The sequence below is a fragment of the Rattus norvegicus genome, chromosome 3 (genome assembly GCF_036323735.1).
Source record: "Rattus norvegicus strain BN/NHsdMcwi chromosome 3, GRCr8, whole genome shotgun sequence".
Taxonomy (NCBI): domain Eukaryota; kingdom Metazoa; phylum Chordata; class Mammalia; order Rodentia; family Muridae; genus Rattus; species Rattus norvegicus.
The window spans coordinates 42,278,990-42,295,034 of NC_086021.1; the positions used below are offsets into that span (position 1 = coordinate 42,278,990).

Consider the following 16,045-nt stretch of genomic DNA (forward strand, 5'->3'; position numbering starts at 1 on the left):
CAGATAATATAGCAAGCATTCAGTTAATGGCTTGCAAATCAATGGATTATACCACCAAGTTTTTCTCGAAAGTTCCAAGCAAGAAAACAATTGCTGCCAGTTTCATTCTAAAGAACAATAGCACGAGAAGCTACTCATTTAATGTTGTCTGGGTTCTCTAAAAGGAGAGAATGTATAGAATGAGAGAGAGAGAGAGAGAGAGAGAGAGAGAGAGAGAGAGAGAGAGAGAGAGAGAGAGAGAGAGAGTATGTGTGTGTGTGTACACATGTACAGGCTATAATCCAGCTAATCTAACAATGGCTGGCTGTCAACCAACAGAAGGTCCAAGTCCAGTAGTTGTTCAGTCCATGAGGATGTCTCAGCTGGTCTTCAGTGAACACTGGAATCCTGAAGAAGTTGGGTCTAATGCCAGTGAAGGAACAGACTTTGCTAGTGAGGGTAAGAGTAAGCAAACAAAGAAAGCAAGCTTCTTTCTTTTGTGCTATTTATATAGGCTGCCAGAAGAAGGTATGGCCCAGATTAAAGGTGAATTTTCCCACCTCAACGATCTGGACTAAAAGTGGGACCCCAGTTCAAATGATTTAATTCAGGGGAACAACACCCTCCAAAGTATACTCAGACATTGGGTTTTAGTTAGTTCCAGATTTAGTCAAGTTGACAACCAAGAATAGTCATACCAACTCCACCTCTTGTCAACATGACACATAAATTTATCTCCTTATGTCATGTTTAATTTCCAACCAAACACAACAACCAGGTCATAATTACTCCTAACATGATATAACTATCCACCATATAACCATAAACTCATTATATATTTAACAAGGTCATAATTATGCCTAATATGATGTAATAATCCCTTCTACAACCACAAATGCATTGTAAATTTAGAACAAGTGACAATGACCCTTGAGGGCCAATCTCTTGGTATCAAATTTAAATATAATAAACATTGATATTACTTAATTGATATTACATTATCTAATAAAAATTTTTGAAAGAAAACACAAACTTTCTGTACAAAAAAATCTTAACAAAATACAACAAAAACACACATATCAATAGCAATCCTTTTTCTACAATTGCCCACGTGTCCTTAGCTGGTATTTATAACTACCGCCCCTCCACCACCCATTCTGTACTTCTTCCACTCTCAGCAAGCACCTTAGCAGGTCCTGGCTCTTTTCCTGGAGGAATGACTGATAGCGTCATTCCTGAAAGGTCTGTGCTCAATGTCATCCTGCCTAGAGTAGGCCGTTGTAGTTTCACATCGACTTTAATCACAGAATATGGTAGCCCCAAGAGAAACTCTATAGGATCTTCTATACTCCAGATATAACCCTTCTTACCTCCATTATGGACAAGCGATACAATTTCCCCTTGGTAACCTGGACCAATCATACATCCTAACAGTGTTATTCCTTCCTTAACATCTTGGCCTAAGGGTATCAGAAGCTGCCCTAAGTGGCCAAGGGGAAGTCTGAGCTTCCAGTTTGATAGAATGTTTGTAGTATCTCTTGGTGAGAGCACATCCTCCTCCAGAACCAAAACTATTAGGCCAGCAGAACTTAAAAGTCAGAACAAGAAGAGGTAAACATTTCCTACAGGGTACTATTGCCATTCCCACCCCCTGATTCCTGGACCCATGGATTATGGCTGTGAGAGAAACCATACCAAATGCCAGATTGCTTCTTCAAAGACTTCTGGAGAACCTTGCCCAAGCCCTTCAGGCTGCTGTCACCTAATTGGTGCTGTAATTGTGCTGTCTTTAAAAGCTGATTCCACCTCTCTATCAGGTCAGCCGCTTCAGGATGTTGGGGGACATAGTTAAGACCAGTGGACTCCATGATTGTGAGCTTACTGCTGCGCTTCTCTCTGCTCAGAAGCAATATTGTATGGAATACCATGACAGTGGATAAGGCATTCTATACGTCCACCACAGATGAAGTGGTTTTGGCAGATGTGTTATGTTCAGGTAAGGCAAATTTATAACCAGAATAATTACTACTCCAGTAAGGACAAAGCAATGTCCTTTCTAGGGAAGAAGTAGTGCAATGTACTCAATCTGTCACCAGGTTGTTAGCTGGTCACCCCAAGGAATGGTGCCATTTCTGTGTTCAGTGGTGGTCTCTGCTGTTGGGAGATCTGGCACTCAGCAGCAGCCTTGGTAAGTGGTAGTCCATGTTGTCAAGTCCATATATAACCTTCATCTTTGCCACCATGGTCGTTTTATTCATGAGCTCATAGGGCAATGACAGGAATGGATGGGCAAAGAGGCTGACTGTCCACAGGGGGGAAAAAATCATCCTATACTTGATTATTGAACCCCTTCTCAGCTGCTGCTGAATATTTACGTGGGACACAAGTATTTTAACATCCTTTGCCCATTTGGAGAGATCTACTGACACACCTCATCCATTGATAGCTTTCTCACCCATTTTCTAATCATGTTCTTTCCAAGTCCCTAACCATGCAGTCAATCTACTAGCTACAGCCCAGGAATCAGTGAACAATTGTACATCTGGCCATTTCTCCTTACAAACAAAATTTGTGACCATGTGTACTGCCTGAAGTTCTGACACTCTGAAGATTTCCCTTCATCAGTAATTTTCAGGGCTGTCCCAGAAAGGAGTTATAATGATGAGGCTGTCCACTACTGGGTACTGCCTGGATAAGGTACAGTAAACCAGACTCTAGACTTCTATTCCTCAGTCAACTGATCATAGGTCACTTTCCATGAAGCTACAGGTGCACACTTGGCAGCAGATACCATTTTAACAGGCATAGAAACCATAGACATTTTGGGCAATATCTCCATGTAATTTACTTGTGCCTTCAGGACCTGCCCCAGTCTCATCACACATTTAACACTCCCATTTGATTATGGAAGTGCTGCTATGCAGGTCCTACTTTATGAATCAGTGAGTCAGATAACATCCAGCTAAGGTGGGCAGCTCCAGTCACACGGTAACTTGGTGGCCCGTTGTTAAAGATTCAGGCTCCTCTAAGGCCCAATAGCAGGCCAAGAGCTGTCTCTCAAAGGGAGACGAGGTGTCTGCAGATGACGGTAGAGCCTTGCTTCAAAATCCCAAAGGTCTTTGTGATTCACCTATAGGGACCTGCCAGAGGCTCCAAACAGCATCTGCCACTGATGCCTTGGGCACCGTTGGGTCTGCTGGATCATATGACCCAAATGATAGAGCAGCCCGCACAGCAGCCTGGATCTCTTGAGGAGCCTTCGCCTGCTGCAGACCCCATACAGAGCTGGAAGCTCTCTGAATCGTGTGGTATACGAGCGAAGTAACATACCCAAGTGAGGAATGTGCTGTCTCCAGAGTCCAAATAGACCTACTAAACATTGTACTTCTTCTTTTGGTGGCAGGAAAAAGGGACAATGACTTATCCTTCTTCTTAGAAGAAATATCTCTACATGCCCCACACCAATGAACTCCTAAAAACTTCACTGAGGTAAGAAGGCCCCTGAATTTGTTTGGGTTTATTTCCTATCCACTGACACACATATGTTATCAACAAGCCTAAAATGGTTGCTGTCTCCTGTTCACTTGATCCAATCAACACAATGCCATCAATATAGTGTTATAATATGATACTTTGTGGATTTCTTCTAAGTTGTGACACAGGGCTAGAGAGACAATATATCCTTGAGGAAAAACTGTGAAGGTTTATCAAATTGCTTCTGGTGGTCCTTATGGACAGGTATTGAGAATAGGCATTTGCTAGATCAATAGCGCCATACCATGTACCAGGAAATGTGTTTATTATTCTGCTCAAGTAAAGATATTACATCTGGTATAGCACTGCAGAGTCACTACTTGATTGAGTTTTTGATAGTCAGCTGTCACTCTCTGTCTGGATTGGCCAGTTAGGAGAATTAAAGGGAGAGTTAAAGGGAATCATCACCCCTGCATCTTTCAAGTTCTTGATGATGGCATTAATTTCTGCAGTTCCTCCAAGGATGTGATACTGTTTTTGATTCACTATTTTTCCTGCCAGAGGCAACTCTAAAGGCTTTCGTTTAGCCTTTCTAACCATAATAGCCCTCATTCCACAGGGCATGAACCCAATGTAAGAATTTTGCCAACTTCTAAGTATATTTCTCCCAACTATACATTCTGACACTGGGGAAGTAACCAATGGATGAGTTCAGGGATCCACTGGACCTGATGTGACTCAGACTATAGCCCAAAAGCCATTAAACATCTGACCTCCATAAGCTCCTACTTTAACTAGTGCTACAATGTTTCTTGGGATCACCCCCAATTCTTAATTCAAAACCAGTATCCAATAGACCTAGAAAGTTGTATTGTTTCCTTTCCCTAGTATACAGTTAATCTTGTAAAAGGCTGTAGGACTCTCCAGGGAAGGACTGTAGAAAGGCTAACAGTAAAACTCTTAGGTGTTTAATCAAGGTCCTTCCTCAGGGGTTTTGGATCTCCAAATGGCTCAAGTCTGGAAATGGGTTCATGGACCAAGATTCCCTTTTGTCATGATCCAATGGAGCCTTTCTTTCATATATGTGAGAATGTTTCCACTTATATAGATCAAACAAAAATGAAATATGCTTCTTATCTATTTCATGTCTAGAAGTACCATGATTGATTAGCTAGTACCAAATGTCCACAGAAGTCATGCCACCATAAAATTCATTTTGTGTTTGCTGATCATTACAGATCAGGCCATATGGATATTGCTTTGTCTATGCTACCTATTGCAATAACTACAATCACCTTGCCTTTAGCCATTCAGTGCTTTGCACCTGGCCCCTGCTACTTTGGGTCCCAATTAAACCCAGTGCATTTAATTCATCTAGTTGAGCAACATCATCTCCAACACTAAGGTCTAGCACAGGGAAAGGATGACAACAAAATTCTTCAATGTGCTGGTGCCCCTCTCATCATTTTGTGTCATATAGGATTAGTCAAGGGCATGTCTTTTGGGCCTTTCCATTGTGCAGGATTAGGTTTTACACAGCATACCCTCTCTACGATTTTTCTGAGCCTTAAAATCCCTTCATTAACACTAACTCCTTTTCTGTAGGCCATCTTTTGGCAAATGCCTCAGCCAACCATTCAAACAGACATTCAACACTTTTAAAAAACTGTGTGAGCTTCCATATTAAACCTAAAGTCTCTTCTCAGTGGTTCCATATCAATAAACTCAGCCTAGTCCAGCTTTATATTCCTTTCACCATTATCCCATACCCTTAAAATGAAATTCCACACATATTCCCCAGACTTCTGTTTGAATAGCAAATTCATTAAGTTCTTCGGGAGTTTAGCAACATCCTCATGGACTACACTTTCTACCTCCCCTCTAGGAGCCTGTTTAGCCTTAAGTCTGGTTAGAGCAACTATAGGTGGGTGGCCCTGAAAGATATAAGTATTGTCTTGCCTGGCATTTTCTTCTGAGAAAGTCATTGTTGTCTTAGCAGACAGTGAAGGATTGATCTCCTCAGTCAAGGGTGTAAACAACAGTATTTCAGGGAATAAGAGTGAGAGTACATCTTCTGCTGTGGGTGGAAAGACTATTTCCTCAATGTTAGATAAATTCTTGAGAATCTGAGGGGTCAAAGTTCTCAGATTCAATAGGTTCCTTCCACATATCCCCATCCCAATCTTCAGGGCCCCATTCTTTACCAATTAATGCCCTTACTTTAACTGTCCACGCTGTCCAAGGCTGGGGCTTGATTTTCATTGTAATTCAGACAATCTTATAATAATTTTCCCAATCTTGAACTCTGTGGGTGCTGGAGAGATTCCTTACAGGGCACACTTAGAAACCTTTAGACTGTTTATGTGATTCTGGAACCAGTCGATTTTATTACTGAGTTGACTGTTGTTCTTCACTATATTCTGAGATCTTAGAAGCTGGTTAATTTTATCATGGATCTTATTCTTTTTCTTTGTCTACTTATACAGACATGGTAGGAACAAATGACCAGCATCCTCACTTTCCGTATTTTTCCACAAACTGTCTAAAGTTAGAGTCACCAAATCCAATGCCTCTCACATGTGGTGAATAGGGATACTTAAATGTATTTGTCTCCTTAAGTTTGTAAAACAGTGCACACCATGGGCTTTCAGTACTCTCTGGGCTCCCAGGAGAGGCTTCAGTAACTGTATGTGTTGGCAAACTGGAAAGTCTGTTCCAGATACTTAAAAAATTCAACTATACACTTCTGTTGCTCTAGAACCACTGCTGATTCCACATTCTGTATTAAGTCAGGGTTCTTTAGAGAAACAAAACTTAAAGAATGAATACATAGAGAAATTTAGTAGAATAACTTAAAGGAAGTGGTCCAGCTAAGTCCAACAAAGCTGATAACTAAAATCGGTTCCCTAATTGTTTCTTGATTATGTCAATAAAGATGGCAAAAGTCAATTGCTAGGCGAAGAAGGTACAGAGGTCCAGGTCCCAGGAGGAAGAGGTGGAAAAGATATAGAGAAAGGGCTTTTTGGCCAGGTTTTGGAGAGAGGAGCATGAGATACACAGGTCTCTGGGCGCTAACAGTTTGTAGCCTCTGCAGGCAGCAGAGGCTAAGGAGGATGAGGCAGGCTATTCTTCGCCCAGCCATTGAGTTTAGTTTTAAACTATGAAGGCTGTCTGGTGTTTTCCATCTGCAGCAACTCATGTGGGTAAGAGAAAGGGCACAGTCTGGGCGGTTGTTGGAGGTTTGGTGGGGCTAACTGTAAGGGCTGAAAGATCGCTCGCTAACAGTTTCTGGGGCTCGGGGAACCAGCTGGCCGTTGGTGGAGCTATGTCGGGAGTGGGACCAGTGGCAGCTTGTTCTCGGGGCCAAGCTGAGAACAGAGCCCTAAGAAGGTGATAGCATGGTATTTTAAAATTACACGCAACAAGTAGTTGTTCAGTCCCCAAGGTTGGATGTCTCAGCTGATCTTAAGTTTACTGCAGAATCTTGAAGAAGTAGATGGCTCTGATGCCAGTAAGGAAATGGACTTGAGCAGGCAGGCAAGAAGAGCGCTTCCTTCTTCTGTGTCTTTTACCTAGGCTGCCAGCAGAAGGTGCGGTCCAGATTTAAAGTATGTCTTACCATCTCAAATATCCAGAGTAGAAGTGGTACCCCCACTTCAAATGATTTAATTATGAAAAATTCTCACAGTTGTGCCCAGCCATTGGGGGTTATAGTTAATTCCAGATGTAGCCAAGTTGACAACCAAAAATAGCCATCATACCTGGCTATATAAAATTGAACACCGGAATCAAAGACACATACATTCATACACTTATTTGTTTATTTTTGGTGGTGGTGCTGAGGATCAAACACAGGGCCTATGCCTCAAGGCAAGTCCTGTATCACTAAGCCACACTCTTGGAGTATTAAATTCACAGTTTTAAATAAATAGTTTTCCATTCCCAGAAATTTGGATAAATATGACGATGGCAGAGTACTTGGGTGCCTCACTTGAACACACACACAGACACTCCAATTTGAGAAGAAAAAAAACATAACTCCCCAAATCTGAGGTATAAACTTTTCCTTTTGTTTGTTTTTGTTTTGTTTTGATACAAGGTCTCACTTTGTAGCCTTGGTTGGTCTGGAGCTCACTATGTATACCAGGCTGCTCCAAACTCACAGATCCACTTACCTCTGCCACCCCAGAATAATCCTTTCTAACAAACTCAGGAATCAGGACTAAACACTAACTCCTCCAAATGTACAATGTAAATATGCATTATCTTGGACATGGCTGAAATTCAACAGTCAGAAATGGAAGAGAAAAAATGTCCTCTAAATAAAAACATTAGATAGATGATAGATAGATAGATAGATAGATAGATAGATAGATAGATAGATAGATAGATAGATAGATAGATAGATACAACCCAACCCCATGTTGGCATGCAGGTGATTCCACTGGCCTGCCCACAGGGACCTAAGCAATTGCTTGTGTTATCACCTGCCACTGCCAGGTGCAAAAGGTATGTGTTAGGCCTGCCCACCACTCTGCACTGTGATCTCTCTCTCTCTCTCTCCCTAATGTTCCTTCTATCTGTTCTCTGCAGATGCCCCCCACCTTTTCCCCCTATCCCCTCTCTCTACCATCATGGCTCTGTTCCCCTCTGTTGGCCTGTCTACAGTCCACTTGCCTGTTTCTATCACTTTCCTAGACCCTCACTGTTCTCCCTTTCCCCAATAAACCTCTTTCACATCAGGTCCGCTGCATGGCATAATTACTCAGGGACACACTTTGGCATGGGCAGACCTTAACCTCTCACCACACTATATTTCATTACCCAGTCATAAGTATAACCACTATCATCCAAGTCTATCTAGCTCCTGGGTAGATAGTAAGAAACTCTGGCTATTCAAGAACACAGTCCTTGCCCCACCCATCCTGAGGACTCTGTACAGCAGGCCTCTGGTGCCTAAATCAGAAATTCTAAGAAGTTGACTTCACTAGCTAGGAAGAAAAATACTGAGATCCATGTAGAGAAATGTAAAGCTGTGGTCCAGGCTGACAGGAGCAAAGAAACCTCATAAATTGGGCCCTTTGTCCTAGTTTGGTGTGTGGCTTTGGGGAGTAAGTTACGTTGGGAGGGTCCTTTACTCAGTGAGAAGGTGAACAAAGTGCAGACTATTACAGCAAGAAATGCTCCTTCTAAAATCCACAGACCGCCTGGCCTTTTACCTCTGGCTGGGCCCAAGCATGGGACCAGGGTTTTGTCATGGACGCCTCTCTGCTGCCCACACTGGCTGCTCCACAACAGAGAAAGAGACAGGAGGCAGACCCTGCAACACCTACTTAAAAGAGGCAGATGGAGAGGAGAGGAGAGTGTGTGGGATGCCTTTACCTCCCCCTCAGGAGGCTCCCAGCAGGAGTCCAGAGCCAGCAGCTCCAAAATCAGATTTCCACACATCCTCCCACCCCAGAATGTCTTACCCCTCTGGCAAAAGGAAACAGAGCATTAAGCAAGTGTGGCTCTGGTGTGCAAGGGGATTTCAGAAGGCCTGAAGATGTCTTCTCATACTTCTGCACTTTTCTGGAACTTCTATAGAGGTAGTCAGGTTGGAAGTTATTAAGACACTGACCCAAAGAGGGCAAATGTGCTACTACAATCAGTGTCTGCAGGCTGTCCTGAGCTAGACACATACTTTATTAATAATCTTACATACACAAAATGTCCCCAGGGAAGCCTAACAGACTAATTTCTGACAGCTCCAGATAACAGCAGGAGGGATTGAAGCCCTGATGACTCTCCAGTTTCTGGATACCACTAAGGAGCAATGAGCCCTTCCCACCCAAGGGACGTGATGCAAATAAATAAATACAATTATCCGCAGGGCTCAAGAACAAGAGCAACACCACAAAGTCCTTCTCCCCAAGTACAGTGACTTGTGGGGAACAGATAAGACACCAAAACAACAGTTGGAAAACTTAATTACAGAGGACTATGCAAAAGCTGTCAACTGTTTCAAAGAACCAGCCAATGGCTGAGGCCCTTTCCCCTTACCTTAAGATACAGAAGCAGCTCTTGGCTCCTGAAGATAAGCGGCAGAACCCGAATCTCTGTTTGCTGTCAATGTCAGTGAGCACAAATGTGAAGTTCTGGCCAACTTGGCTAACTGAGAGGCTGTGGAGAAGACAAAACAAAGGGAGAGATGAATGTGTGCTAAGTTTCCAGATAAAGTATCTAATCATCACAAGTCATTGAACCTGCTACACTTCCTTTGCGGAACTTTGTAAATGAGCTAAAAATTTACACACTTCAAGGGAGCAGACAAGAAAGTGGAGGGAAAAGGAAGGGAGGGAGGAAGCAAGGACAGAAAGGGGTAAAGGAGAAAAAGGAGAATAGAAAAGAGAGAGAAGAAAATAAGGAGAGAAAGGAGCCTGCTCTAATGTCCATCAAAATTCAAAATCATCAATACTCTCCAATGTGCCTGACTGAGTTCAGGCCCTGGGTACCCGGGTGAATCAGCAATCGATGGTAACAGTCTATCCCTCGTTTGTAGAGGACAAGAGCTGGCACAATGGATAACTTGGTGAGTGGAAGCCTTGTGTGACTCCAATGGCCACAGCACAGCTCACTGCCACCAGAGGTGTTAAAGTGTCTCCCGTACACCAGCTCCAGTCAGATATGTAATGTATCACTTCACCTAGTCTCACGGTGATTTTAGAATCTCAGTAATGTTCCCACTTTTTCAGAAAAGAGCACCAAGAGTAGCTAGGGAACTGAGTCAAGCTCAGTGAGGGCTAGGAAGAGCCATCATGGACACTGGAAAGGAAAAGGGAGAGGGCTATGTCTTCTTCTCCTGAATCTTTGATACTTTCTCAACTTTGAGGAACATATTTTATTATCTTAAAGGGCAGGCGTCTCAAGATGTTAAGCAAGTTAAAAAATTAAAGTGATGTTTCAAGCCATTAAAAAGCCAAAAATTCTTGTATCAGTATAAAATAAGCCAACTATGCATAAAAGCAATGTAAAGCAAAAAGTATCCAGTAAATAATTTAAAAGACTACCAACAACCAGAATAGTCTAAAGTAAATAAATCTAAAGTAAATAATCTAAAAGACTACCAATAACCAGAATGATCTAAAGCTCTCTTAGGTTACAAATACTTCAAACTACACACTGAAAATCCACTTACCAGTTATCCAGTATATCACTTTTTTAAAAAATGTAAATATTTATTCTAGATTCTAATACGTAAGTTTACACTAATATTTTAGAATCTGGCAGTGAATTAAACCAAGGAATTCAGCAACTTGCATGGATCACACATATACTATATTTCACAAAGTATACTCAAGTTGATAAGACATGACTTTGATAAAATATTTAAACTGCTGCCAAGGTACCAATTGTCAGTAGAAATGAAAAATCATTTAACAGGTTTTTTTCAAAGACAGGGATTTACTGTCTTTAGGTGGACTATGAATTAAAATCTTAAATAGAGAATAGACTTTCTTTCTAAAGCTCCCTTATACAAGTCACAAAAGAAAAGTAAAACTAAAGAGATTTTCAAGGTATCCCAGCACAAAGGTCAAGGGCCTTGCCTACTTATATTTAAGGGAACAGTTTTATCCCTTGGAGAGTGCTTCAAGTACTCTGAAAGACAAGAACGTGCTCCACTCTCCTTACATAGCCAGGGAGGTGAACAAAACAAGGTAACAATTTCAAAGCCACGTGGTAATAAAGCAGGTGTAAGTAATGCTATCCCCACCTTACAGCTAGGGGAAGGAACACATTTCCATAAAAGTTATAGAGCTGTCAGGGGGACACCAAATGCTACCTTCTTGTGGCTGTTATGTTTTATCTATAAAGCTTGGAGACTGTGTTACTATGGTGATTTAATACTATATTTTAAAGGGGGATTATATGATTAATTTTAACAAGGTTGAGAAGTGAAGATGTGTGAGAAACAAGATTCTAGCTCACATAATTGAAGTGATCCAGGAGGAAAGTGGGCCTCAGTGGGGGAGGGGGAAGCATGTTTTTATTAAAACACATAATGCAACAGGTTTAGATAAGTCCAAGATACAAATAAGGCCACGTTTTTGTGAAGTGTTACTATGTGATCCTACCAAATGTGATTCATTATTTTGCTTTTGGGGTTTGATTTTATTCCTAGAATGTGCAAAATGAAAACTAAAAAAGAAGGCTATTGATAGGACTGAAAAAAACAAAAACAACAACACAAAACAAAACAGATCTCTAGGAAAAGGACCTAGTATGAAAATTACTTGATCTGCAAATTGGCTGCCATTAATTTCCTACTCTTCACACTGTCATTAAAAATGATTTTTAAAAAGGTATGCATAACAACACTATAAGATCAAAGAAAGATTCATTGTTGATTGGCTTAGTACAGAGACCAGCTCAGTAACCTCTACCTAGGCCTTAACTTAGCAAGTTTCTTAAACCCAGCTTTCAGCAGCTCAGTTTCTTCACATGGAATAATCATGAGAAGCTATCATTCAACCCAAAGTATGTTTTAGGAATCAGTAGTATATTCACTTATTTTAAAAAGCCAGTCCTTAGTAGGAATAATTAATAAAAGGTAGGAGGCAAGCTGTTACTAACTTACTGAAGATCAAATTCACAGGAAGGTCATGATTTACAGAGACTCCCTGACCAATTCAACTTTGTAACACCTGAGCAGTCCTGGGGGACCAAATGACTCAAGTTTGCATTAAAATGAATGATTCTTTTTGGGAATGCTGCAATTTAGAAGGAGACACTTATTATTCACAATGGAGTCACCTTTCTAATTCTTGAAAGGTTGAAGTACAGGTCATCAAAAACACAAAAGCAGTAGACTCAATTTTTTTTTTCTCTCCCCTTGGACAAGATCCAATAAACCAAGTCTGTCAGGGGCAGTCAAACAGAGGTTAACTTGAAGGGTTCTGAATCTCCAGGAATGTATCACTCACTCCACTAGCTGTGGGAACCTATGGAAGTATTCACTATTTTTTTTTTATAAAAAATGACTAGGGGGTCTGCTTCCTCAAAAGCCTTTTAATATTAGCATCTGTACTTTCTATAAGAATCAGAGATTTCACAATGATTAAAGCAAAAGGAACCATAGGAACCATTGATCCAATTTTCTTGTTTTATGGATGGGAAAACTGAGGCTTAGGGTTTTGTTTTGGTTTTCAAAGTAATTAGGACTACAGCAAAAATCCAAGTCAACTGTGGTTCAATGTCCTTTCTATCCTGCCATGCTACTCTAAACACAAGGCCAGCCCTCCCCTAGAAGTCTCACCTCAGGTTAAGAAACTAAATTATGACAAGAATGCAGAGTTGTCTTGGTAAATGGACTGTGCTTCTCATTAAGCACCAGAAAGCACATTTGAGCACCAGCAGAAATAAGCCCAGCAGACCAGGACTGGGATCACCCTTAGGTACTCCTTCCACACTTACATGAATGTACAAAACAAGGGAACAGATCAAGAATAAAGCCCAGACTGTAACCTTCATGCTACCCTATAAATGCTCATCAGCTGTTCAAGGTCCTCCTCACCCTATATTGTTTAATATTGGCATTGCAAGAACAGCACTAAGTATGTGGATACATAGTTTGAATCCAGTCATTTAGTAAGAAATGAGATTTTACATGTCAGACTCACTTTAAGCTTGCCCATTTTACATACTGAACTGCCAGTATACAGGGTGATATGTGCTAGAAATATATGCTGAACAACAAAAAGAGAAATTTAGCACTCATATGGCTATCTAATTGAATAGCAGCTTCTCAGAGATGTCAACAATGACTCAAACAAAGGATGAGATGAGATGGCCAGGCCAGGCTCAAGAAACTGGGTATTTATAACAAAGGAAAAAGCTATGCAAAGATCTTTGGAGTTGAAAGGAACTGGGCACATGTAGGAAAGAAAAGCATAGGAGGGGCACCCTAAAGCACGAGAGACAAATAGCAGCATCACATGAGTTGCTACATAAAGCGAGCACCAGGCCATGTAGAATATCTCATACACAAGTCATATTAAGATATTTATATTATCCACTCTTATTATTATTATCTCTTATTATCCACTCTTTTGGGTGGATATGGATGGGGTGGGTGTTTGGAGTAATAAAAGGCCACTCAATAGTTCTAGTCAAAAGAAAAGCGTTCATCTTAAACTTCTAAAACAATGTCACTTACAGAGCCGAACACACTAATTAGGAAAGCCACATAAATGTTTGAGTTGGAGGCATATATTCAGAAGTCATCTGAGCACAGGTGACACTGAACACTAACGGAAATGATGAGGTCGATTTAGGAAAAGAACTCAGAGAGGCAAAAAAGTGTCTAGGACTCATTTACAGAAATACCAGTTGAAACAGTATATGGAAAAGGGATCATGAAAGGAAAAAAGAGATAACCACCAGGCAGAACCAATAGAAGGGAAGGTCACCGGTCCTGATGCAACAAGATGAGAAAGGAAATGTCTATCTCTTTGAGTGATAAGAAGGCCTTGATAAGAGCAGTTGCACTTTTGAAAGACAAAAGCAAGAGAGGCCGAAGCAGGCTGAGGAACAAGTTAGCGGTTACAGAGAACTCTTTCAAGCACTAAAGTACCAGACAGTAATTGAGTGGGGAGAGTCAGAGGCACATATTACTTTGGGATGAAAAAAAATGACAAAAGTTGTTTCTAAGCCACTGAGAATGACACAGAGCGAGGAGATAAACTAGTGTGAGCTCTGTTTTGTAGAAGCAGCCTAGGTTTTCTATGCACAAGTTGTGTGAGAACAGACAAGTTACTGTACATTTCTGATCTCCTCTGTAAAATCAATCATCACACTGCAAAGTGATTTTAAGGTTTATAAACCAAAAATATAAAGTAATTATCACACAGTACACAACGAAACAACCAGGACTAGTAAAGCTATAAAATGCAAGGTCCCGAATTAAAACCCTGATACCCTTGCCCGCTGTGGCTTACTAATAATCATCTGCAGAACTGTCTACTGCCAAATTATCAGAGTCCTTGAGTTTGTGGACTGAGCCACAAACCTTTATTAAATTCTATCTCCTATCCTGACAGTCCATGAACCACAAAGCTTCCCTACGTGTGTGTGTGTGTGTGTGTGTGTGTGTGTGTGTGTGTGTGTGTGTGTATACCATGCATTTGCCAGAGCCTCAAGCTTCTTATCATCCCTGCTCAGAAAACCAAGTGTTGAGAATGGCACACTCCCAAGAGTTCTGGACAGGAGCAATAAGTTTGCAGACTGCTTCAAAGAATGTAGCCCTTATCTCCCCAAGAAAACCACCAGACACTTCTAAGAAAGAACAAAGATCTTCCCTGACCTTGCCTACCTAAGCCTGACAAATTAAATTATCAATAACCACAGAATTTAAACATATCAAAACTAGAGGAACTATAGAGAACTTCCTAGTTCATAGGACAGAAGTCATTGGCCCCCTTCCTGGACATGGCAAGACAAGAGGAACATCCCAAGGACACTTGTATCGCTCAATAGGTCACTCCACACCCTGTCACCAGGGCCAATTGCCATGCTATTCACTAATGTTATGGAACTGACCATGAGCTACAGCTGAACCTACCATTTATACTTCACTATAGGACTAAAGTCCAGCAGGACAAATGTATGAAGCAGAAACAGAATTAGAAGAAGATCTACACTAATACATTAACCAAGACAACACTATATCTATGTGGAAACCATTCACTCAGTTACCTAAATTTTCTACTTTTCTAGAGTAACTATATAGTATTTCCAAAATAAATTACTTTATGCTGTGTTAGCTAATGGCAGCAGTATGGTAAAGTGCAAAAGAAAGGAGGGGGGGGGATATTAGAGGTAGCAGCAAAATGAAGGGCTTAAGAAATAGTTCCTTCCACACACTAAAGGCAGAACCTTTAGCACAGCACATGACCCTAGCTAGGCCTCTGCTGCCCACATGCAGATCCTGAAGCATGGTAACAATGTAAATAGCTTATGTTTCAGCATAAGGAAAGAACGCCGAACAGTATCCAGCAGATAGCAGATACCAGCTCAAGCACCAAGTACTATCTGAGCTACTTTGCATTTGTGGCTGTATCCAAAAACCACAAAATGGTGTCATTTCATTTTGTATACCTGTCATTGGTGAGTATAGAATAGAGGCACGCCTCTCACATCCTCTGAGAAAATGTTTTCATCATTAACAGTGAATCCTTCTTAAAACAATGCAAAAACTCAGTAGTTACTTTACTCCTTCTGCCACCCAGGCTTCAGGATAGTAGTGGGTAGAAGGAAGTCTGGACAGGAATGAATTCCTTCCCCAGCACTGAGACTATGGTTAGGATGATAGGTAAGACCTTTTCTTTTGTGGATCTTGACCTCTCTCCTGTAAAATGGGATGTCCGGGCAGATGCGGCACTCTCAGACCCTGTAGGCACACTCTTAGAGCCTCTTGTGCCCAGGCTCTCATGGTACATGGCAGCCTCCCGAGTAGGCTCCATCTGCTCTGACTGAACATCTCCAGGCTCACTCAGGGTTTTCTCCTCTGCTTTGCTCTGTGGTGCATATGGGGTGTTAGGCTCACTTTTCTCCA

At 41.3% G+C, this 16,045-nt stretch overlaps 1 protein-coding gene across 26 annotated transcripts in view; it reads right to left on the reverse strand.

Annotated features, from left to right (window-relative positions):
* Dennd1a (DENN domain containing 1A) overlaps window positions 1-16,045 on the reverse strand; it is a 487,315-nt gene that overhangs the window by 304,488 nt on the left and 166,782 nt on the right. For all 26 annotated transcript variants that reach the window (NM_001191747.1, XM_039105292.2, XM_039105287.2 and 23 more), the window contains one exon: window positions 9,496-9,615. In NM_001191747.1, the coding sequence (NP_001178676.1) occupies window positions 9,496-9,615 (120 nt within the window). The remainder of the gene's footprint in view (window positions 1-9,495; window positions 9,616-16,045) is intronic.